The 23,530-nt window shown below is 41.1% G+C and overlaps 9 protein-coding genes across 9 annotated transcripts; 7 read left to right on the plus strand and 2 right to left on the minus strand. All coding sequences in view use genetic code 12, as the record gives it.

Moving 5' to 3' along the window:
* Window positions 1–133: 133 nt before the first annotated feature.
* MED14 (Med14p) lies at window positions 134–3,097 on the plus strand (the record flags this gene model as incomplete). The annotated part of the gene is made up of 1 exon (XM_007375263.1): window positions 134–3,097. One exon carries the CDS (start codon window positions 134–136, stop codon window positions 3,095–3,097), a length of 2,964 nt encoding a protein of 987 aa, XP_007375325.1.
* SPAPADRAFT_61144 (uncharacterized protein) lies at window positions 1,942–4,421 on the minus strand (the record flags this gene model as incomplete). The annotated part of the gene is made up of 1 exon (XM_007375264.1): window positions 1,942–4,421. The coding sequence occupies one exon, from the start codon at window positions 4,412–4,414 to the stop codon at window positions 3,152–3,154; it is 1,263 nt and encodes a 420-aa protein (XP_007375326.1).
* Window positions 4,422–4,776: 355 nt separating this feature from the next.
* On the plus strand, window positions 4,777–5,895 carry SPAPADRAFT_61145 (uncharacterized protein; the record flags this gene model as incomplete). The annotated part of the gene is made up of 1 exon (XM_007375265.1): window positions 4,777–5,895. The coding sequence occupies one exon, from the start codon at window positions 4,777–4,779 to the stop codon at window positions 5,893–5,895; it is 1,119 nt and encodes a 372-aa protein (XP_007375327.1).
* A 2,598-nt stretch (window positions 5,896–8,493) lies between these two features.
* SPAPADRAFT_61146 (glycosyltransferase family 15 protein) lies at window positions 8,494–9,655 on the plus strand (the record flags this gene model as incomplete). Its single annotated transcript, XM_007375266.1, has 1 exon — window positions 8,494–9,655. A coding segment is annotated over one exon (880 nt), but the record flags the coding sequence as incomplete, so codon positions are not given.
* Window positions 9,656–10,120: 465 nt separating this feature from the next.
* On the plus strand, window positions 10,121–15,198 carry SPAPADRAFT_71564 (pleiotropic drug resistance family ABC transporter; the record flags this gene model as incomplete). The annotated part of the gene is made up of 2 exons (XM_007375267.1): window positions 10,121–10,176; window positions 10,713–15,198. The coding sequence occupies 2 exons, from the start codon at window positions 10,121–10,123 to the stop codon at window positions 15,151–15,153; spliced, it is 4,497 nt and encodes a 1,498-aa protein (XP_007375329.1).
* A 356-nt stretch (window positions 15,199–15,554) lies between these two features.
* Window positions 15,555–16,708, plus strand: BUB3 (Bub3p; the record flags this gene model as incomplete). Its single annotated transcript, XM_007375268.1, has 1 exon — window positions 15,555–16,708. The coding sequence occupies one exon, from the start codon at window positions 15,596–15,598 to the stop codon at window positions 16,676–16,678; it is 1,083 nt and encodes a 360-aa protein (XP_007375330.1).
* A 79-nt stretch (window positions 16,709–16,787) lies between these two features.
* SPAPADRAFT_71567 (uncharacterized protein) lies at window positions 16,788–21,333 on the minus strand (the record flags this gene model as incomplete). Its single annotated transcript, XM_007375269.1, has 3 exons — window positions 16,788–18,635; window positions 18,657–21,252; window positions 21,274–21,333. The coding sequence occupies 3 exons, from the start codon at window positions 21,331–21,333 to the stop codon at window positions 18,406–18,408; spliced, it is 2,886 nt and encodes a 961-aa protein (XP_007375331.1).
* On the plus strand, window positions 16,813–18,264 carry RMS1 (ribosomal lysine N-methyltransferase; the record flags this gene model as incomplete). Its single annotated transcript, XM_007375270.1, has 1 exon — window positions 16,813–18,264. The coding sequence occupies one exon, from the start codon at window positions 16,813–16,815 to the stop codon at window positions 18,262–18,264; it is 1,452 nt and encodes a 483-aa protein (XP_007375332.1).
* Window positions 21,334–21,649: 316 nt separating the features above from the next.
* SPAPADRAFT_66723 (uncharacterized protein) lies at window positions 21,650–23,036 on the plus strand (the record flags this gene model as incomplete). Its single annotated transcript, XM_007375271.1, has 5 exons — window positions 21,650–21,691; window positions 21,878–21,944; window positions 22,098–22,157; window positions 22,353–22,380; window positions 22,497–23,036. The coding sequence occupies 5 exons, from the start codon at window positions 21,650–21,652 to the stop codon at window positions 23,014–23,016; spliced, it is 717 nt and encodes a 238-aa protein (XP_007375333.1).
* Window positions 23,037–23,530: the final 494 nt, after the last annotated feature.

Consider the following 23,530-nt stretch of genomic DNA (forward strand, 5'->3'; position numbering starts at 1 on the left):
TTTTTTTGTCCCAACGAAAAAAAAAAGCCCAAGCTGAACAAAAACCAAAGCCAGACAGCCAACACTATCCATCCGACATAGAGTGTTAAAAGCTTAGTTGTCGTTGTATCAATTAACTTGGACTATGCACAAGATGAATGAAGACATCAATGGACAAGATACCAGCAAAGTTCCTCCACTTCCCCACGTTACCACCAACATTCTCCCACTTTCCTCCATTATCCATTTCCATACCCAAGAGGCATACAAGCAGTTCACCACCGCCATAGACAACTTGGCTGCGGATCAATCAAACGACGTCAAGCGGAAAAAGCAGTTCTTGGAGCTCATCATCTCTCTCCGCCATGATTTCGTCAAATTGTACACGCTTGTCAAGTGGTGCAGCAACAGTGCCGACGTGTCTAAGCTTATAGACTTGCTCAACTGGCTCAGACAGTTGGAGTTTAGTTACGATCAATTGTTGTACACCATGAACACCGAGTTTGGTAATAGCCAGTTCAATTATGGCACAAAATTGCCCAACAGCGACTTGATCACCAGTTTGCAGGTGTTGTATAAACAACGACCCCAATTGGCAAGTTATGGATATCTACGCACGGACAACGACGTGGTGTCGAGCGAAAAGATCTTGGAAGTGTTGAAAGAGTTGAACTTGGTCTTGACCATCCGATTTGCATTGATGAATGATGTGGAGTTGCCCCCGAGGTTCAACAACAATTATGAAATAAAAGATGGGAAATGTTTTATAACCATTCCGAACGAGTACCAACTTGTCATAACCACCATCAGCCAAACATCACCATTCTACCTCATAGACTTCAAGTTCCTCTTTGGAATCAACCAGGAAACCTTATCCATATCTCATAACTCATACACAAAACTCCCACCGAAATCATACAAGAAACTAGAAAAGATTGTCAACACAGTCTTCAATACAAGCACATCCACATCACTCACCGAAGTCTACGAACTTCTCCACAAATACTCGATGTCATTCAAACTATACCTCATTGCCAAGCAGATAAAAGAACTAATGGTCAACAGCAAATGGCGAAACAACATCGACTTGAACTATTCCATTGGTCGCAACTCACTAATACTCAACTACTGGAGCAGCCACTACTTATCCAAGAACTATAAATCATTTATTGAATTAGGAATAGACCGGAATTACAATTTGAACTATCGATGGTTCAAGAATGGCCAGTACCAGCAAACCGACATGACGGAGATATTCATCCAGTCACAGCCCGAGGATAACGAAGAGGTGATTATCGATGACGATGACGATGAAGGCAACGATGACCATCCACACGATTTAAACGTCGATGTCATGTTGAATGTGATTGTCAACAAGCATGCAGAATTACTCATGAGTAGTGTATTTGAACGCCTCGCCGGGTTATTGAGTCCTGAAGAAATAAGCCAAGTCAATTCGCATCAGCTCCTTGTCAAATTATCCCATAACAAGTCGACGATATTTGCAATTAATCCACTTACGGGATATTTCTATTTTATCGACCCAATAACAATTCAGCAAGCCATAACCAAGAAGATCAACACTGCGCCCAGCACATCCAGCAAGTTCATCTCCGAGGACGACCTAATTAATAACATAATCGACCAAATCATCCAACTTAGACTTTTGGTTTACACCAAAGAAATCAACAACAAGTTACTCACAAGCCAATGGATAAACAACGACATAATCACCCTCAGTGAAACTGAACTCAGTAAGCTTGGCAATTCAGGAAAATGTCAGTTCTACCGAGTCAAGAAGTGGCCCAGCTCGTGGTTTTTGATCAACTCCATCAATGGAATCAACAACCTGGTGGCGTGGTACGTGGCCCGAATTAAGAGTATCAAGGGAGAATGGAAGATACAGTGGAAGAATAAGATCCTGCATGATCTGGAATTAAATTACGGGTTCTTTTCCGGGTTGGCTACCATTTGCTCCAATATGATTATCGACCATATGATCATCGAGGAGTTGCAAACTAAACATATTAAGTACTTCAAGGTGGATGCCGATAAAGAACGTAAAGTGTTGGCCAAGTTTGGTATTAAGGAAAAGCCTAGTGTCGAGGGAACTATTTATCAATCGTTAATTATGATTTACAATGATGAGTTGTTGCCAATTAATAACTCCTCCACGAGTTTGTTTTTGCAGATCCAGTTGTTGAGTGATCACAAGATGAATCTTACCTTGTTTGGAAACTTGCGAAACTTGTCGATAATACAGGAGGACTATTCCCAGTTGAATCTTACCATTATTGAAGAAAACTTTGAGTTTAAAGACACGGTGAATTTATCCACTGCCACTATGACTGAACGAAACTTACTATCCAAACTTTTCAATAATCTCAACCAATTCAACAAGCTTATTAAGATTCTTGACCAATTAAACAACAACCACATACAAATCGTATCCAACACAATCAATGACATCACAATCAACATTGATGGAAATAACTTGACTATCCTCCTTCCTGAAGAATCCACCATGTGTATTCAACTAACCACCACAACTGAGAATTCACAATTGCGACTCATACTAGAATATTTGAATAGGTATTTGCACACAACCAATACATCATCCGTTATTGGAATAATCAAGTACTTGCAAACCATAAATCCAATCTTGAATGCCATTACCACCATCAATAAGTTGGTCAACAAACAAACCTTCCGATTGAGTAACGGGTTATCGAGGTTGAACTTTGATGTCACTTTAAACACCCTCAACTCGATCCAGTTCATTTTCCATATCAGTTCCAGCACGAATCTGAAGAAGATAATCAAGGACAAAATCACCGTCAATATAAGTTTCAAGAACAACAAGTTTGATAAGCAAAAGAGGAACTTGGTCAAGATATCGCTTCGGGATAACTTGATCGACAAGAACCTCAAGTTTAAGAAGTTATTTGAGTTGATCTTCAAGAGTATTAATGACTTGGAACAGACCAAGAAGAACGACACCAGTGTTGCTTTGTTCAAGTTGAACTATGACTTTTTGATCAGCGGGAACATCCTTGAAGAGTTGCTTGAACGGATCGGCAATAGTTTTATAAGTTATTTACAGTTGGAGAAGAGTTGATAGAATCTCTTACATATTAGAATAACATAATCCTATATTTGTAGTATAAACAGGCTACGTAAACCCTTCCAAAACATTCAAAGCCAATTGTAATCGTTTTATGCCAATTTCGTACCTTGTCTCATCCAAAATCATATCTGAAGTCAACTTACTTAACGAGTCAATGATTTGCGAAATCAACTGTTTCTCCTGGGCAGGGATGTGCAACTGGTTAAACTCCTCGCCGATCACGGTCCCGTTCATGCTCTGCAACAAGTTGACCAAGGTGGTGTAGCTGAAGGGCAACTGTTTATTCTTCTTTTTCTTCTTCTTGTGGGTGATGGCCTTGTGCACTGGTTTAGCCTTGGTTTGAATCTCTGGTTCGATGTCGTAGTATTCGTCCGACTCGGCGTTTTCTGACTCGCTCTGTTTTTGCAAGCTGTTGGAGAAATCTCGTGCACGACGGATGTTGTCGAGGGTGGGACGTGGTGGTAAACTAGTCTCGCGGGTTTTCGTGATGGTCAAGTCGGATTTGGGAGGTATAGGTTCGGTCTGGGCCGATATGGTGGGTTTAATGGCTAACGCTTCTGGTTCTTCGGAGGTTATTGAGTGGGCGTCGTGCATGAGTTTCTCCAAGCCATCGTTGATCTGGATCGAGCGTCTTTTCATGTCCGTGACCATTGAGTGTCTCTTTGGGCCCGGGAGGCTGTGGCTCAAGTCGAGCGGCATGCTGTCGGGTGGCACACTCAAGGGCCGTCTGGGTGATCTGGCTGGAATGGCCTCTTTAACGCTGGTGAGGTAGGTCATACTGGGTGATTCCTCTTTGACGGGGCTGGTTCTTGTGACTAGTTTCCCAAGCTTGATTGATTCATTGTCGTGGTCATGTTCGAGGTCATGCTCGAAGTCATGCTCATGCTTACGCTCACGCTCGTGCTGGTCATCTTCATCAGTGACATACCTCACCTTGTTGGACGAGAATATGTGGACCTTGGTAGCGGCTTCGTCACTGGGCAAACCCGAGTACTGAGACATGGTCGACATGATACTTTCTCTGAACTTGGAGTTGTTATCGGGAGAAGGAGATGTGATGGTGGTGGGCGACGTAAATGGAAGCGCTGGTGGTTTCATGGAGGCACTGGGCACCGAGGGTGGAGAGGGCGAATTAGCCTCCTCCTCAGCTTTGAGGTGACTTGGTGCATCCAGGGGCGAAGAGGGTGGGGATTGCCCTGACAACATGGTCTCTGGTGTCGTGGCCGTGGGAGGGATTGTTGATGTTGTCGGATCAAGAAGTTTGCGGGCTGATGTGTCTTGATGTGGAAGATCTTCTTTTGATGCCATGACGATTGTCGAAGCAGAATTACGATGTATTTTGTTGTTGCGGTTAAGAAATTTTTAACCGACTATATATTTGAATCTGGTGTGTTTATGATTTGTCCCAATTAGGAAAAGTAATTCATATATACACACACACATAACCGGTTTTCTAACCTTAACTTACCTTGTTACACTAAGCCTAGCACAGATCAAACTAGCAACTGTTTGACCGTGGTATGCTTACTTGTGTATTTGGCATATGTTGATGCTACAGTAACATTCAAGTGTTGTTGTTGTTGATGTTGGTGATGTCTGTTGAAGAAAAATCGTGCACGACACAATAATCTTACAACCAACCACCGTCACCAACACAGTGAGTTCATAACATGCGGTTTATTCGTCTATACAACATATCGCATCATCCTCTAAACTATCACACGTACTTGTCGAGGATAAAAAAGTTGCCCAAAGTATACCACGAAAGTACAACACCGATAAAACAACAACTACTACTAGATTTAGTCAAGGCTAATCGCACCCTACAACGAACTAACACCCTGCCAAATTATGCTCCTACTAGACTAAACTTGGAACTATCCACGCCTACTAATGCAAAGCTTGAATCTGGCTTGAAAAAGTTGTTGTTTCATGACTTTCGCAGGGATGCACTTGATGATGTGCAAGTAGTCAAGGAGTACTTGCTAACTGAACCGAAACCGAGTAACGTCCAAGACTTGATTGAGATCACCAGTGACAGTTTTCGCAATCAGCTAACTCACAAGAAAGATGTAGATACTTCCATAGTGTATATCACCCTCAGTCGAATACTAGACCAGAACGACTACTTTAATGGGTTTAATTTGATTGACAAGACTGTCAACTCCGACCTATACTTGGACTACAGAAAATCCAGACTCATGAAACTAGTAGTATCAGCAACACTAGCAAACATTGGCGTACTCGCTCTACAATCGACACTACTACCAGACATACCACTACTCGCGTGGATGTTACTAAACATATCATCCACAGCACTAGTGTCTAGCATGGCCAACTTGAAAATATCCAATCTTGGCCGAATAAAATTTCGGTTCTACAATTCACAACTCTACAATTACTTACACAAACATGAATTAATAACTACCAACAAGATCATAACCCATTTGGAAGAATTCAACGAGACAAACCTAATCAACTTCCATTACTCAAAAGTGCGACCAGAACCAAATTTAAAGACATTTACCGTGGATAACTACATCGTGGAACTCCCTGATGCCGTAGTGGAAACCAACGCCCATCCATGGACGCATTTACCCAATGAGGAAATATCCAACATTCAAAAGTTCTTCAAGAGTGAACTCAACAAACGAAGAATGGTATTATGCGATTTGAATCTGGAGCTACTCTTTCTTGAGTATTGGAAAAATCACGGCGAGGGGTTTGCCTGGGTTGAGCCCGATCAGGACCCGGGCGAGATCATAAAACTAAAAATTAAGCAGATGTAAGTTACCCACGAAACATCAGGTTTGCTTCCTATCGAGTTCAGAGTAACCAGGGTGTCAACCGCGGATTCATTGGTATATTTCACCTGGGCAATTCCATATTGTTGCTGGGTATAGTCGACATTTATGTAAATATTACTGAGTAAATCAATCCCTAAAACATTATCCCCTTTTAATATCCTAACCTCACACCATTTTCCCATGTCCACATGCACCAACGTACTTGCAGGGACCTGTATAAGTTTATACTGAAAGTTAAGCTCGATGGTAACATCATCTAACACATCACACGAGTCAATGATGATTCTATCTTCTAGGTAACGACCATTGACTAATTTGGTGACGTTGTCTATAAACCCACTGTCAAATGAAGATATCGAGTTTGTCGATAGCACCGCCTGTTTGTTTTTTAATGAAGCTGTTGTGTGATTTGCCCTGGTCATAGTAACACTTGTTAGATTCAACCTGTTGTTAGCCATCGGAATTTTCTTTAGAAGTCCGTAGTACTTGGCATTATCTATTGCTTCAAATAAGACAACTCCTTTACTGGGTGATGTAGTATATATCGAATATGAATTGTAACCTAGCTGTTGAGAGATTTCTTCAAGACTAAGTTGTCCTAAAGCAGCACTAGCTTCGGAAACAACCACCAATTCCGCCTGTTTAATCTCCTGCTTTCCGATGTATATGTTGTCACTCCCCAGTATGCCCTGCCACGGAGGGCTTTTCACTACCTTGGACGAATTGTGGAAACTCCGGGAATACTGTGGAGAATAAGTCCCATAGTTTAAACACTGCTCATTAAAACATTGGGTCTCGGGAGTTATTAAGTATACCCCCATCCCCAACTCCGGAGTTACCAGTACCGGCTCTTTCAAGTATCCAATGGTGATATTGGCGATGTATGTCGGCACAGGTATATTCTCAATGTCAAAGTCAAGTTTTAGAAGTGCAAAGGCGAAGGATAGTAATGACAATAGACATAATGGCAGGTTCATGACTTAAGGAAAAAGAGACTAATATTTAGGTGAGAAGAGTTCCGAGGCATCCCTTATATGTCAAATGTCAATACGTCATTGTTTCGGTGGCTATTGTTCAGAGTTACTTACTTGGGAAATAAATTGCAGCTGTGATTGCGAAAAAAGGGTACACAAAAGAGTTGATGGGTGGACAACTGGCGAAACCAACAGACGAATTACAAGTGAAATGTTCAAGCGAGACGAGCTCATGGCTTAACTACAGTGATTTACTCGATTGAGACAAATCCAAAGCGGGAAATTTCTTGTCAATGGTAGTTAACATCCTCGGTATATATGGTAATACTTGTATATTTCACTGTAAATCAGAGAAACCGATGTACGCTGAGTCCATGCAAGGTATCAACATGATAGTAGATACGACGTACGTAGCCAAACATTTCGAAGCGAAGATCCCATTGATAGAAATTGTATTTTTTTGCTTTTGTTTTTTTTTTTTTTAACTCATAAATGTGTATGCATAGATCACCATTGCAACGGGGTTCACAACAAATCCCGCACGCCTGATAAACTCAATTATAAATAGATGTGAATTTACCCCTTGAGGTTTCCTAGTTTCTCTAATCATTAAAGCTTTTTTTGCAGTTAAGTGATGGCACTTCATTTGCCGGAGATATATGCATGTGAGGAGAAATACCAACTGCACTGACATGGTGTATTCCATCAAATCATCTACAAACGAAAGATTATCGGGGAAGCTGCTATTTCCAACGGAGATCCTCACCTAATAAGTATCCTGACAAGATGTAGTGGTAAAAAACATTTGAAACGAAATCGTTTCTCTGAGAGATACACATTAATTATATAATGTATGACTAGATGCATCACGAGGAGATGTGGTTTAGGATTGACATGTTCAGTGAATGTAGACTAGCGTAGAAGCTGTCCCCTGGAAAGAATTTAGACCATTATATGCTGTTTTATCCAAATCCAAAGCAGCTATGATTCTGATTTTCTCCAACATCTTCGAGAAGACATTATGCGATAACCATTACCACCTAGTTGCTTTGCCAAGAGAAATACCGAACAAATCTGCCTCAAGAAAATAGCTTGATTCACGAGTTGGTGACCACCACCACCACCACCACCACAACAACAACAACAAGGCTCATACTCGCAGTTCACACCTTCCCATGATGTAATTGATTTTTCTATAAATAACTGAAATGTGTGTTATAACTGAATGCACTCTATTGTGTTCTAACAAAGGAGCGACTGGTTTCTTTTTTTCGTTTGATATTGTTGTAGATTTTTTTGTGGACTCATCTGGTGAGACGTTACAGATCTAGATTCGATCACCCATGTAGTACTCTCTTGCCAAGTAAAAGCAATTAATGGGCACACTCAGTCCAGCAAGAGGTATTGTCGTACCATACGACTGTATACACTTGGCATGCTGACTATACCAGAAAAATTACCACTTCTTTTCTTAGATTTCAGACCAGAATTAAAAGAATACAATTACTGATTTTGTGTTATCAACGTGAGCAACTAATGGACAGTTTCACATAATATAAATAGTCTGGGTGTTCTTTCTGGGACATTATCTCCTGGTTACGAGGCTACTACTGCTGCTGCTGCCACCACCACCCTCCCCACGTAGACAAATTATGAGACCACTATTGTCAGGTAGAACCATAGTAGCAGGGATACTTACCGTTGTACTCGTTCTTGTTCTCACCAAGGAGGAGCATTCACATGTACTACACTACCACAGACATAGTGCAGTGTTTGACGTGACACGACCCCGGGCGGTATTTATTGCGCTTGCCCGAAATCAAGAATTATACGACCTAATCCACTCCATTCGCCAGGTGGAGGACCGGTTCAACCTGAAGTTCAATTATGACTGGGTATTCCTCAACGACGTCGAGTTCACGCAAGAATTCAAAAACTTGACATCGGCGCTCGTGTCAGGAACGGCGAAATATGGACACATACCCAAGGAACACTGGTCCTATCCTGACTTTATCGACTTGAAAAAGGCAGAACAGACCCGGATGCAGATGAAACAGGAGAATATCATCTATGGCGACTCGGAGTCGTATCGACACATGTGCCGGTACGAAAGTGGGTTCTTCTATCATCATGAACTCTTACGTGATTATGACTGGTATTGGCGTGTGGAACCGGGGATTGACATATATTGTGATGTGGACTATGATGTGTTTAAATACATGGAGCTGAATAACAAGACTTATGGGTTTGCCATATCCATCAAGGAGTTTAGAAAGACTATACCCACTTTATGGACACACACCAAGAACTTCATTGAACAAAACCCGCAATATCTTGCAGCAGATAATTTGCTTCCATTTATAAGCAACGATAATGGGAACACCTACAACCTCTGTCACTTTTGGTCCAATTTTGAAATTGCAAATTTAAATTTCTGGCGAGGAGAAGCGTATCTGAGATATTTTGAGCATTTGGATAAGACCGGTGGGTTTTTCTATGAGAGATGGGGAGACGCGCCGATTCATTCAATAGCTGCGAGTTTGTTCTTGTCTAAGGATGAGATACACTTTTTTGAAGATGTAGGGTATAGACATGGACCATATATGCTGTGTCCTATAGATGGGCAGTTTAGACAAGACCATAAATGTTCCTGTGATCCAGGACGGGAGTTTACATTCAGGGGATACTCGTGTGGGAACAAGTATTATGAGGCTGCTGGGTTGGAGAAGCCACACGGTTGGGAAAAGTATACGTAGATTATTTAGTTGCAAAAATAAAAAAAAATAAAATAAAAAGAGAGAATAGAGAATAGAGAATGGAAAGCTCGGAACTAACTGTGATTCCCTCTCATGGGTGCAATTTTGACACATTTTCTAGATTAGCTAGCATCTGCGGGACACCACCTTGGTTTGCGCTCCCGAATTAATTCCGAAGCGACACCCCCTCCTTTCTTATCGATTTCAACGTTTCAATTGCAAGATACTACACGACAATCAGCCTGTATATAAGCCGACTTTTAAACGACGGAACGGGACGGAGACGCAGCTTCAGTTAGAAAATATTCGGATTTAACTACAAACGGGTTTATCCTAAGTCCACAAAGCAAGATTGACTCACAGCAACACAAAAACAAACAAACGCCAAGTGTTTTGTGATTATAATCTCGTCGTATAGATAGCTTGGTGTGCGCTGTGGCTGTACCATGTGAAATTGGATCTGCGAGCACTACACAAATGCCAAAAACCAAAACCCCATTACCACCGAGCTTGCGCCCGAGCGGAATAAAAAAGTACGTTCCGAAAATCTCGCCCCATGCGCACTGCACACACACACCCCCCCCTTGGGGTTGCCACCATAGCGCCGTAGCCCCATGCCTGTTTACGAATTTAGCCTCTTTAAGACGTTGGTTAGAGCGAACGATCTTTTAGGGAGTTGCACACAGCGAATTAGCACTCGGGATGTTAATCACCGAGGGAGCTTGGGTGTGTGACCCCCAATGGAAATATGGCCCATCGGAAGGATTTCTTTTTTTTCTTGATTCCGCATGCATTGTTCATGGAGATAAAATTAGCCGAAATAGGAAATACCCCCGTGGATCCGTCGGGGCTAAGCAAACGAAAACAAAAATTTCACCACCAACTTTTCTTAGTACCAAACAGTGTTATAAAGATAGTCATAAATGTCTCTATTTCTTTTTCTAGAAAGTTTCTACCATTCGTGACTTAACTGTTTTCTAAGTTTACAAGTTTACAAGTTTTTTTGTTTCTTTGTTTCTTTGTTTCTCTGTTTTACAATGCTGGAACCAGATAAACATAGTATACTGAGTCAGGACGGCTCTTTGGTGGAGTACCAAGGATTCAACTCGGAAACTGGCAGAGCCATTCAAGAGTTGGCCAGAACCTTGACCAATGATTCTTTAATTTCCAACGCTACTGACACCGCCGATGTCGAAACGGCCACCGGGTTGCACAAGTACTTGACCCATATGTCGCAAGTGCCAGGGATAAACCCATACACAGACGACCCAGAAATCACCCAATTAGACCCTAATTCAGACGACTTCAATGCTAAATTCTGGGTCAAGAATTTGAGAAAATTATACGAATCGGAACCAGACTACTACAAGCCCTCTACCTTGGGGATCGCCTATCGTGATTTGCGTGCTTATGGTGTTGCTAACGACTCCGACTACCAACCCACCGTCACCAATGCCATGTGGAAGATGGCTGTTGAAGGGTTCAGATATCTTAGACCAGACGATGAGTCCAGATACTTTGACATTTTGAAGCCTATGGATGCTCTCATGAAACCAGGAGAAGTCACTGTCGTGTTGGGTAGACCTGGTGCTGGTTGTTCCACCTTGTTAAAGACTATCGCTGCTAGCACCTATGGTTTCCATGTTGACAAGAACTCGAAAATCTCATACGACGGGTTGTCGCAAGATGATATCAAGCATAACTTTAGAGGTGACGTTATCTACTCGGCTGAAACCGATGTTCATTTCCCCCACTTGTCAGTCGGTGACACTTTGGAGTTTGCTGCTAGAATGAGAACTCCACAAAACAGAGGTTTGGACGTGGATAGAGAAACCTACGCCAAGCATATGGCCAGTGTTTACATGGCCACCTATGGGTTGTCCCATACCAGACATACCAATGTTGGTAACGATTTCGTCCGTGGTGTTTCCGGTGGTGAACGTAAGAGAGTTTCTATCGCTGAAGCTTCTTTGAGTGGTGCTAATATTCAATGTTGGGATAATGCCACTAGAGGGTTGGATGCTGCTACCGCCTTGGAGTTCATCCGTGCATTAAAGACTTCTGCTACCGTGTTGGAAGCCACTCCCTTGATCGCCATTTACCAATGTTCTCAAGACGCCTATGACTTGTTTGACAATGTCGTTGTCTTGTATGAAGGTCATCAAATATATTTCGGTAAAGCCGACAAGGCCAAAGACTATTTTGTGAGAATGGGATGGCACTGTCCTCAACGTCAAACCACCGCCGATTTCTTGACTTCCTTGACCAACCCTGCTGAAAGAGAACCAGTGTATGGCTACGAACACAAGGTTCCAAAGACCCCAGCTGAATTTGAAGCCTACTGGAAACAATCTCCCGAATATACCCAATTAATCTATGACATTGACCAGTATTTCGTTGCCTCAGAACAACAAAACACCAAGCAAATCTACCATGATTCCCATGTCGCCAGACAATCCAACCACACCAACCCAAAGACTTCCTACACCGTGTCATTCCCCATGCAAGTCAGATACATTATTCATAGAAACTTTCTCAGAATGAAAGGTGACCCATCGATCCCCTTGGTTAGTATCTTTGGTAACGTGGTGATGGCGTTGGTGTTATCGTCAGTTTTCTTCAATTTGGACCAGACGACTGGTTCCTTCTACTACCGTGGTGCCTCCATGTTCTTTGCTGTTTTGTATAATGCCTTTTCGTGTATTTTAGAAATTATGAGTCTTTTCGAAGCTAGACCTATTGTCGAGAAGCACAAAAAGTATGCCCTTTATCGACCATCGGCAGACGCTTTGGCGGGTATTATCAGTGAATTGCCAGTCAAGTTGTGTATTTCCATTGCATTCAATTTTGTTTTCTACTTTATGGTTAATTACAGAAGAACCCCAGGAAGATTCTTCTTCTATTGGTTGATCAACATCTGGGCTACTTTAGTTATGTCGCACTTGTTTAGATCTTTGGGTGCCATCTTCACCACCATTGCTGGTGCCATGACCCCAGCTGCTGTGTTCTTATTGGCTATGGTTATTTATACTGGGTTTGTCATTCCTGCTCCGCTGATGTTGGGATGGTCCAAGTGGATCAGATACATTAATCCTGTCAGTTATGCTTTTGAATCGCTTATGGTTAACGAATTCCACGATCGTGAATTCACCTGTGCCACTTTTGTCCCTACTGGTCCAGGGTTTGAAAACGTTGCTGATGCCAACCGTGTTTGTTCTACTGTTGGTGCCGTACCAGGTAATAATATTGTGAACGGTTCCAATTATTTGAGATTGGCCTATGCTTACGACAATGCCCACAAGTGGAGAAACCTCGGTATTCTTATCTTGTTTGCCGTTGCCTTTTTGATTATTTACATCATGTTGACTGAGTTCAACAAGGGTGCTATGCAAAAGGGGGAAATTGTCTTGTTCCTTAGATCTTCGTTGAAGAACCACAGACGTAAGAATAAGGAGGATGCCGAAAGTGGGAAGTTGGAAAAGGTCAGTTATGGGGACGCTACTGAAGCCATCAAGGCTGGTGACAACACCAGTGAAACCAGTGATGACAATGAATTGCCAAGTAGCCAGGAAATCTTCCATTGGAGAGACCTTACTTATCAAGTTAAGATTAAGAAAGAAGACAGAGTCATTTTAGATCATGTTGATGGATGGGTTAAACCAGGTCAAATTACCGCTTTGATGGGTGCTTCTGGTGCTGGTAAGACTACTTTGTTGAATTGTTTGTCGGAAAGACTTACTGTTGGTGTTATTACCGATGGTGTTAGAATGGTTAATGGACATTCCCTTGACTCCTCATTCCAAAGATCTATTGGGTATGTTCAACAACAAGATTTGCATTTGCCAGCATCTACTGTTAGAGAAGCCTTGAGATTTTCAGCCTCGTTGAGACAATCTGATTCAGTTCCATCCAAGGAAAAAGACCGTTATGTGGATTACATTATTGACTTGTTGGAAATGACTGATTATGCTGACGCTTTAGTTGGTGTTGCAGGTGAAGGATTGAATGTGGAACAAAGAAAGAGATTGACTATTGGTGTTGAATTGGTTGCTAAGCCAAAGTTGTTGCTTTTCCTTGATGAACCTACTTCAGGTTTGGATTCCCAAACCGCATGGTCTATTTGTAAGTTGATGAGAAAGTTGGCTGATCACGGTCAAGCTATCTTGTGTACCATCCATCAACCTTCAGCTTTGTTGATGAAGGAATTTGACAGATTGTTGTTTTTACAAAAAGGTGGTCAAACTGTTTACTTTGGTGATTTAGGTAAGAACTGTTCCTCTTTGATTCAGTACTTTGAAAAGTATGGTGCTGATCCATGTCCTGAGGAGGCCAACCCTGCTGAATGGATGTTGCATGTTGTGGGTGCTGCTCCTGGTTCCCATGCCAAGCAAGACTATTTCCAAGTGTGGAGAAACTCGAGTGAATTCCAAGATGTTCAAGCTGAATTGGATACCATGGAAAGAGAATTGGTTAAGATTCCTCGAATTGACGATCCTGAAGACCATTTGACTTATGCTGCTCCTCTTTGGAAACAATACTTGATTGTTACTCACCGTGTTATTGTTCATCACTGGAGATCTCCTGGTTATATCTACTCCAAGACATTCTTGGCCGTTGCCACTGCTTTATTCAGTGGGTTCTCGTTCTTCAAGGCCAATAACTCGTTGCAAGGCTTACAGAATCAAATGTTTGCTATTTTCTTGTACTTTATGCCATTCAACACATTACTTCAACAAATGTTGCCTTATTTTGTCAAGAATCGTGATGTTTACGAAGTGAGAGAAGCTCCTTCGAGAACCTTCAGTTGGTTTGCCTTCATTGCTGGTCAAATCACCGCTGAAATTCCCTACATGGCCGTTGTTGGTACTTTGTCGTTCTTGTCTTGGTACTACCCTGTTGGTCTTTACCGTAATGCCATCCCTACCAATGCTGTGAACTCTCGTGGTGCCTTGATGTGGTTGTTGCTTAGTTCTTTCTACGTTTACACCTCCACCATGGGTCAGTTGGTGATGTCGTTTATGGATTTACCTGATAATGCGGCTAATATCGCTGTGCTTTTGTTCACTATGTGTTTGAACTTCTGTGGTGTTTTGGCCGGGCCTGATACTTTACCTGGTTTCTGGATCTTCATGTACAGATGTAACCCAATGACTTATCTTATCCAAGCTATTATGTCCACTGGGTTAGCCAATACCAATGTCATATGTGCACCAGATGAGTTGTTGACTATCAATCCACCAAGTGGCCAAACATGTGATCTGTTCCTTGATCCATATATTAAATTTGCTGGTGGGTACGTTCGTACCAATAGCATGGGACAATGTGAGTTCTGTCAAATGGACTCCACCAATCAATTCTTGGCCAGTGTCAATTCCATATTCAGTGAAAGATGGAGAAACTGGGGGATCTTTTTGGCGTTTATTGCCATTAATATCATCTTGACTGTGCTCTTCTTCTGGTTGGCCAGAGTGCCCAAGAGAAGTCGTGAAAGAAAGCATAAGAAGGATTAGTTTGTATAGATATAGTTTATAGAGATAATATAATTGTTGCATTGACTGGGCTGTAGGAAGCAATTGGGGGAGTGAGGTGTGGAGTAAGATGTGGAGGAAAGACGTAGAGGAAAGATGTGGAGGGAGATGTGGAGGAAAGACGTGGAGGGAGACGTGGAGGAAAGACGTGGAGGGAGACGTGGAGGGAGACGTGGAGGGAGACGTGGAGGGAGACATGGAGGGAGACATGGAGGAAAGTCATGGGGAGGGAAATCACGGGTGGTGGGACATGGTTCACATGAACCCGATCACATGACATCAACACGTGCTTACTGTCACATGACTCGACATCACCCCAGATTCGTTGGGTCATTCAAGGATGAGTGTTAATCACGTCGTTTCATCTACACCCCAAATAACAACCAATTATCACATCGTTCAAGCTTTATATTTTACCATAGATATGACCATACCTCCACACTTCATCGAGTTAAATACTCCATCCAAGGAACTCGACATCATTTCAGATTTGAAATTCTCGCCTACACCAACTCATGACCAATTGTTGGTGAGTACCTGGAACAATGAAATATTCATGTACGAATTGCGAGACTTGCTTGTCCCCCATGCCCCACCTCCGATTGACCCCGTCCAAGTGTTCAACACTAGTGACACCCCCTTGTGTTTATTATCTACTTCCACGGTGTCCTATGCTGGGTTATTGGATGGGACCGTGCGGGAATTAGATTTCGAGAATGGGAAATTGGGCGGCAATATCGCCAGTACCCCAGATGAAAACGAGATTAATGGCGGGATAAACAATATCTGCCAAGTCTCCCGCTTGAACTCAATCATCTGTTCTACTTTCAACGGGAAATTACAGTTGATTGACCAGAGACAACGCCAACTGGTACAGACCTACCAGAACAAAGCCAAGATATTCACCATGGATGTGTCAGACCAATATCTCACATGTGGATTGACCAGCAACATGATTGAGATTTACGACTTTAGAAAGTTGGACAGACCCGTGCAGACCAGACAGGTCGGGCTCAAGTACCAAATCAAGGACCTCAAGACGTTCCCCAACAACGAAGGGTTTGCATTGAGCACCATTGACGGACGAGTTTCCATTGAGTACTTTGACTCATCACCTGAGATCCAGCAACATAAACGATTCACGTTCAAGTGTCATCGCCACCAGGATGAAACCACGGGTGCCGATTTGGTTTACCCTGTGAACTCAATCGCATTTAATAAAAAGTACAGTACATTGTTCACCAGTGGATCAGATGGGACAATATGTTTGTGGGACTGTGAGAAGCGCAAGCGAATGAGACAGTATCCCAAGTTCTTGAGTCATGAGGGTGAGCCCGAGAGTATTGTCAAGATTGGCTTGAGCCATGGCGATGAGTTGATTGCTGTGGCTACCAGTGATGATAATTACAAGAGAAGAAGAAGGCTCTCTGAAGGACAAAACTCGAGAGCTCCTTCGAGATTATATGTTAAGCAGTTGTCTGAAACTGAGTGTATGCCTAAGAAGTAACTTTATAGAAATACAATTTATGGTAGACTGAATTTCCATGTAAGTGTGCGCAATTAGAGTGGGGCATTATCAGATGCGCTCTGAAAAATTTCAACTCATCTCGAACCTCGAGTAACTGCAAAATTAACTTCAAAATGGCAGACTTTTCGGCAAGAACAGACAAGTTCATAGCGTTCTTACAAGAGAATGACGTCACCATATCACCTAAATTGCAAATCGCCGACCTTAGAGCCGCCAATCAAGGACGTGGGATCATTGCATTGGAAGACATCGAGATTGACGAAACCCTCTTCACTATCCCCCGCACGGTCCTCATTAATTCCCTCAACAATTCACTCGTACAGGACCAACCAGAACTCGCTGACAAACTCGCTGGTTTAGAGAATGAATGGGATGCATTGATTCTCGTGTTGTTGTATGAATACAAACGGAAGGAAAGTAAATGGACCGATTACTTCAATGTTTTGCCTGATTTGGACACTTTTGAATTCCACGAGTTGTTATTCTGGAATGACGAACAGCTACTGGATTTGAAGCCTTCATTAGTGTTGGATCGTATTGGCAAGGATAAGACAGTCGAGATGTATGAGAGACTAGTTGCGATTGTCAATCAGTGGAACCTTGAAGAACTCAAGGGTATGACCATGGAAGAATTCACCAAGATTGCCACCATCATCATGTCCTACTCTTTCGATGTTGCCCAGGGTACAGAGGATGAAGACGAAGACGAAGACGATGAAGAAGAAGAAGAAGAAGTGGAATACATAAAGTCCATGGTTCCATTAGCAGACACACTAAACGCAGACACCCACCTTAACAATGCCATTCTTACCTACAACAAGAACCAAGATCTCGTAATGACATGCATTAAGCCAATCAAGAAAGGCGAACAAGTATACAACACATACTCTGATCACCCAAACTGTGAAATTTTGAGACGGTACGGGTATGTTGAAACCACAGGGTCCAAATACGACTTCGGTGAGATCCCCCTCACCCTAATCACCAGTCATTTCTCAAAATCCTTGTCAGAGCAACTTGTATTTGATTTATTGGAAATAATCACGGAAATCTCGCAAGAAGAGCAAGAAGATGACGAGCCGGAAGTCGTAGCTGAATCGTATGATTGTTACTCAAGCAAAGAAGTCAATCTTACCTTTGTATTCCTTATTCAACTAGTTACTATAATTGCATTGATCCACAAGCAAGAGCCAATCACAGCTGATATTCAAAACATTACCAGAATATACAAGAAATGCTATCAGTTGGTGGAATCGAAAAAGGTGACTACCGAGTTTGTCAAGAATTATACTGAGATCCTTCAAGCTAGAATCAATGAGTATCCACCAATTGCTAAAGAACCATATGACAAAGAGTTAAAGGAACCTTTGCGCAAGAGCATGGCTGAAGTTGTTTTAAAGTCTGAATATCAATCCCTTTCCAATTGCTTAGACGTAGATGCCACTTTAGCAAATACTTTAGATGGACTGGTCAAGACCATCGACGACGACAAACTCATCAGAAACATCTTGAAAAAGAGAAGCAACGAAGATATATCTAGCAACGCCAAACGTACAAAGAATTAAAAATCCATTAAATATATACCAAAGAAATAAATAAGATTCAACCAATAATAATAATAATAAAACCCATTATAATAACCAATCAATCCACATTGCGCAATTGATCGAATCAACGAACTGAAATATCTATCTAATCATATCCACTCAGTAACTCAAATTACTCAGTGAATTATCATCTGTTTGTGAATCCAGCAACACAGCACGCTTACCTCTCTCTGCTTCTTCGCGTTGCTGCTGTTGCTGTCTCACCTCCTCGACCGTCTTAACAACTAATTGTTTAGGACGGACTACATGGAATCCCTTTTCCATCACCTCCTCCTCTTCCTTCTTCTTCAAAAATGGAATCCTCTTCCTAATCTTATCAAATACACCAACTTCATTTTCTTCACTAGTACTCTTGGCCCGTTCATCCCATTCTTTTCTTCTGGAATCCCAAAGTTCCTTAATCTCAGGATCAATCGCATCCATGAAATACTTTTGGTAGATCTGATCACCCTCTCTGACTTTATAATCCACGTGTTTACGCAAACTACCAACTTGTAATTCTGGAACTGGTGTCATTGTACTTGCTTCTTTTTCTTCATCTACACTAGCCAAATTGGCTCGTGGAGTCGAAGAATCACCGGTATTATTACTGGTACTAGTACTAGTGCTCATCCTGGCCAAGATCTGCTCACTCTTCTTTCTATAATAGTAGTTCTCCTCATCATCATCATCGTCATCATCGTCATCCTCAATCTCATGAACTATAGGAGCAACACGATCAATAGGCAGTTGCGTCAACACCACGGGCTTGTACTCGAACTCACGATTGAATTCGTCAGCATAGTTACCCTGGATGGCCCCGCCTGCATCATTCATATCCGTATTCTCATCCTTCATATTGTGATAAATCGAGATGCATGTCCGCACAAACCAGTACAACAACTGCAACACAAAGATAACCGCCACTATACAATGAATCAACATCTGAACGTACGCGACATAACAACGCACGGACTCGCCAATCTCCAATTCTCGAATGAAAGGAATGCAAAGCATAGAATTGAGGAAGCGCGCCATGGGGAACATCCATTTGCACGAGTACAAAGTCAACCCCACAAAATGTGGTCGAATAACAAACAACACCATTAAATCACACACGGAGATGATGATCAAACATACAACCTGGACGATCCCATGGTTTTGCGCAAGTCCAATAATCAACAGTTTAAACACAAGTGAGAAAATGTCATATGCCACCGCAGCGACTCGTTGCGGTTTGTATTCATTGTAGTAGAATGCCCAAAGAAGAATCGTCTTGAGCGAGGTGTACAACCGACCAGGGTTCTTGTTTATAGATGCCAAGTAATTAATGATGAAGTACAACACAAGGGCGATCCAAGTGGTGAATAATATTGAACCAAATACAACTGATGGCACAGGAATACTGGTGTATTGAGTAGTGCCCAATGTTGAATTCAATAATGTAGAATTTAGGAATGTTGAATTACGCAAATGATCACCGAAATTAATAGGATCATCATCGCTATTAGTCAATAAATAAGTTGAAGGAAGGAATATCTGATCATACGACGTCGTGAATGAAAATGCATGGTCTTTCAATGTGATCAAATCAGGAAAGTATTTTTGCTTGCCGTTCAATTCTCTCGCTTTTAAAAACATAAATGACGTCAATACAAGAAAGGGCATGCCAAAAATCGACAAGAATAAATGCAAGACTTGTCCAACCATAAGGTATCCGTTGTTTCTTGATATCAACGAGAAATTCTCCGCCAATGCCTTTCTTTTATTCCCATTAGCATTCTTTTTCTTCTTTTTCATCCAAAACGCCTGTCCGTCCTTATTTAAATTATCCATAAATAATTTTAACAAAATAAACAATTGCTCAAATCCAATAACAATAATAATCACGATAATAAGCAATATTATAAAATTAGGCCAAGTGTGATCAATGCTAGAATCAGTTGTAAACACACTCAATGTGTATAATTGTCCCGTTTCAATTGTGACATAAATGCTGTCCTGGTTGGAAGGCCGTTGCAATTGCCGCGACAGTGATTTAATAATATTTGAACCTAGAAGTGCACACCAGCGAATCTGGGCAATCAAAGGTTGGTAAAAACCGGGGTACTGCAAATCCAATCCTCCTATAAACAATGCAAATTGTAAATATGTGACTATCCCTGGGATAGACGCATCCACTTGTTTCAACAAGTCCGCGTTACAAATAGTAGATGCCAAAAATAAGAGTGGGTTTGACGATTCTTGATAACATGAATAGGCAATGGTGAACAAATTCACAATGGCAGTCACCACAATCAACACCAAAACCCCATAGGCAATTAATTTAGAAACAGATTCGGGTTGGACTGGAGTGATGTATGTCTTTGAGCATCCTATTATTCCCGACACCTCTCCATTGGAAACTACTGAGAATCGGGCCAGGTAAGAACCAAGCCGATGAAAATGATCACTTATATCCGCTTCGTAATAAATCATAATTGAATCATTATAGTATAATGGACATTGAACTAATTGACCGGTGGAATTACTGAATATTTCAGATATGGGTTCGTCATCCACGGTGTTATTTGATGGTTCCACGTCTTGTCGTTTCGAAACCATGGTATTGTTATAGTTTCCAAATGTGAGGGGTGTGGTGGTGGGGACAGGTGGCGGGAATCGGGGACTATCTTTGAAACTTGGGGTATCTTTCACCGCAATCATATCACAAAATCTTTTGTTTTCATTTATAAATGTTTTGCCCATAAAGGCTATTTCCACATGGAACGTGGTATATTTGTTCGATCTATAGTCCACATCATTGATGAGGTAATCCGACAAGTTGTAGTTCGCTAACAGAGCCCTATGTGGTGCTACCTTTGTATTAAAATAAAACCGTAGTTTCTTCTCATCCTCATCCAAGGAAACGTCTATTATAAACGGCTTTAACAAAAAGTCATCGGTTGAAATCCCACAGCTCTGACTCTCGATAAACGTCGATAGCACCGTGGATGCAAACGATAGTAGTAGTATTAGTATGGCTATTAGCCTAGGTAGGTTGAACATTATCGACACAAGTGGGTATCAAAACGATTGTAAATGAAAATAATTTCACCTGTTCTATTAATAGCACCTTTACTCAATAAGGAAAAAATTCAGGAGCGAGTGTCGGTATGAATAAGTATGAAAATTGGGCAATCCCGTGATAATATTGCCTTCACAACAACCTCAGTATGAATACTTGCTGATTGTCTGATATGTTTCAGAATGATATTAAGGGGGGGGGGGAGTTAAAATTTATTGTCTTGTTCCTCGTAATTTAGGGAAATGTGTGAGTTTATATCAAAGGGGAAAATGGTAACCTAGGGGAGCTGCTATAACAATGGTTATGAGAGTGCGTTGGCTGGTTGACCTTTTCCTTCTGGTACGTAATTCACTCCAAAAAAAGAGATTTAGCTTTCGGAAGGGATCTTCCGTGACAAATTGGTAACTTGGTGATGAATAACTACCACTTGAAGGAGCTTGAAATGTGATATGTGTATGTGTGTGACTTTATTTTATCTTAGATCTTTTTATTTGCGGTCGTGTACTTGCACAATTATATTTTTAGCCCCTAAGGAAACTTCTATGGTACCTGAAAGTGACGTCAACTGTAAACAATGACTCTAAAACATTTAGTAAGACTTGGCGTAGTGGGTTGTTTATGTTTTGTAGATTATCCTCATCAATTGGAACAACCCACGTATCTTTTGGTATCAGTGATAAAATTTAATAGGAGGTCACACATTTCCCTTTGTAACTAACCCTTGGCTAATTAGTTTAATTGCTAGATCAGGGCTCTTTTAGAGTGATCAAGTACGAAGTTGTTCCTGTTCTCTCAAAGAATAACTGTAAGCAATACCAAGATCATCTCCCACTAGAAGCTCTGACTCTACTACCATGAAAATTAAGATCAAATCAACTGCTAAAAGCAAACGATATATTAATATTCAAAACCTATTCTGATCTTCTCTATGATAAACATGCTTACTGTTGACTGAGATGTGTGTTATGTTTCCCTGTTCTAATCTCCTTCACTCTTATAGTTTGGCTTTTTCGTAACTCAAAAAAATGGTAAGCAAATCAATCCTTTTTGCAACCAACTTTATAAACTATAAGAAAATACACCACACAATATGTTAAACATGTTTAAAGAGATCTATCCAAAAGATTAACTGTAGTAAATGAAGCAAGATAGGGGGGAGGTGTTCACTCTCTAACTCGTATGGCACATTAATTATTAATTTGGAAAATGCAAATGCTAAACTTCAAAACCAATTGCATGCAAACAATGAGAAATTGAATCAGAAATACAAAGAGTTGTCAAAAACAAATGCCGCCTTAGTAACTGTTAAAGAACTTGCCTATTTGGCTTTGGAAAAGACTAATCAGTTTCAAGACCAAATTTCGGAGATTCGATGTTTGAAGCTACAGCAAGGTGATAACCAAGCAGAATTGGTTGAGGAATCAAATCGATTCAGATCCAAATTGAAAAAGTTAGGGTTGGCATTGCATGATTTGAGCGTAAAGTTAGAAACGCAAACAAACATGAGATCTGAGAATCAGGTGAAGTTAGAGAAACAGGAATTAATCACTAAGAACTTGGAAGCCACAATTGATGAATTATCAGGGAATTTATCAGAGGAAAAATTTACTGTTGCTTCATTGCAGCAGAAATTGGCCCAGAACTCAGATAATGAAGTCAAATAGTGGTTATTTTACATGATGATAAAGAATTATTCGCGTTGGTAAAATCACGGAATAATCCATTTTCTTTATCAACTGTTGCTATCCAAGTTAGTTTGCCATTTGATTTTACAAACAAGAACAATTCTTTATCATCATATAAAATAACCGCTCCCTGTTTGGATAACTGTCGGGAGGAACTTAAGTTTTGAGTAACTTTTGATAAATGATAAACCTGTTTTAACACCACATCTATATCATTGACCCTAAGGTGTAATTTTCCAACCAATTCTGAAACCATTTCACCACCACTAGCGGTTAAAATTTCTACTAGAATATTTTCAAGATCAAATAGTATCTCAATATCATTAATGACTGATATATTTGCACCTGATTCGTAGGTTAATAGCTTAATCCCATTTTCCGTCGATGTTGATTTTAAGTTAGTGTGTTTCATTAAATATATCTTATACACTTTATCATTATACACATCGACGGAAAGTTGTTATTCATCATTGCTTGAGGATCGATATTCAAA

The sequence above is a fragment of the Spathaspora passalidarum genome (assembly GCF_000223485.1).
Source record: "Spathaspora passalidarum NRRL Y-27907 unplaced genomic scaffold SPAPAscaffold_4, whole genome shotgun sequence".
NCBI lineage: Eukaryota > Fungi > Ascomycota > Pichiomycetes > Serinales > Debaryomycetaceae > Spathaspora > Spathaspora passalidarum.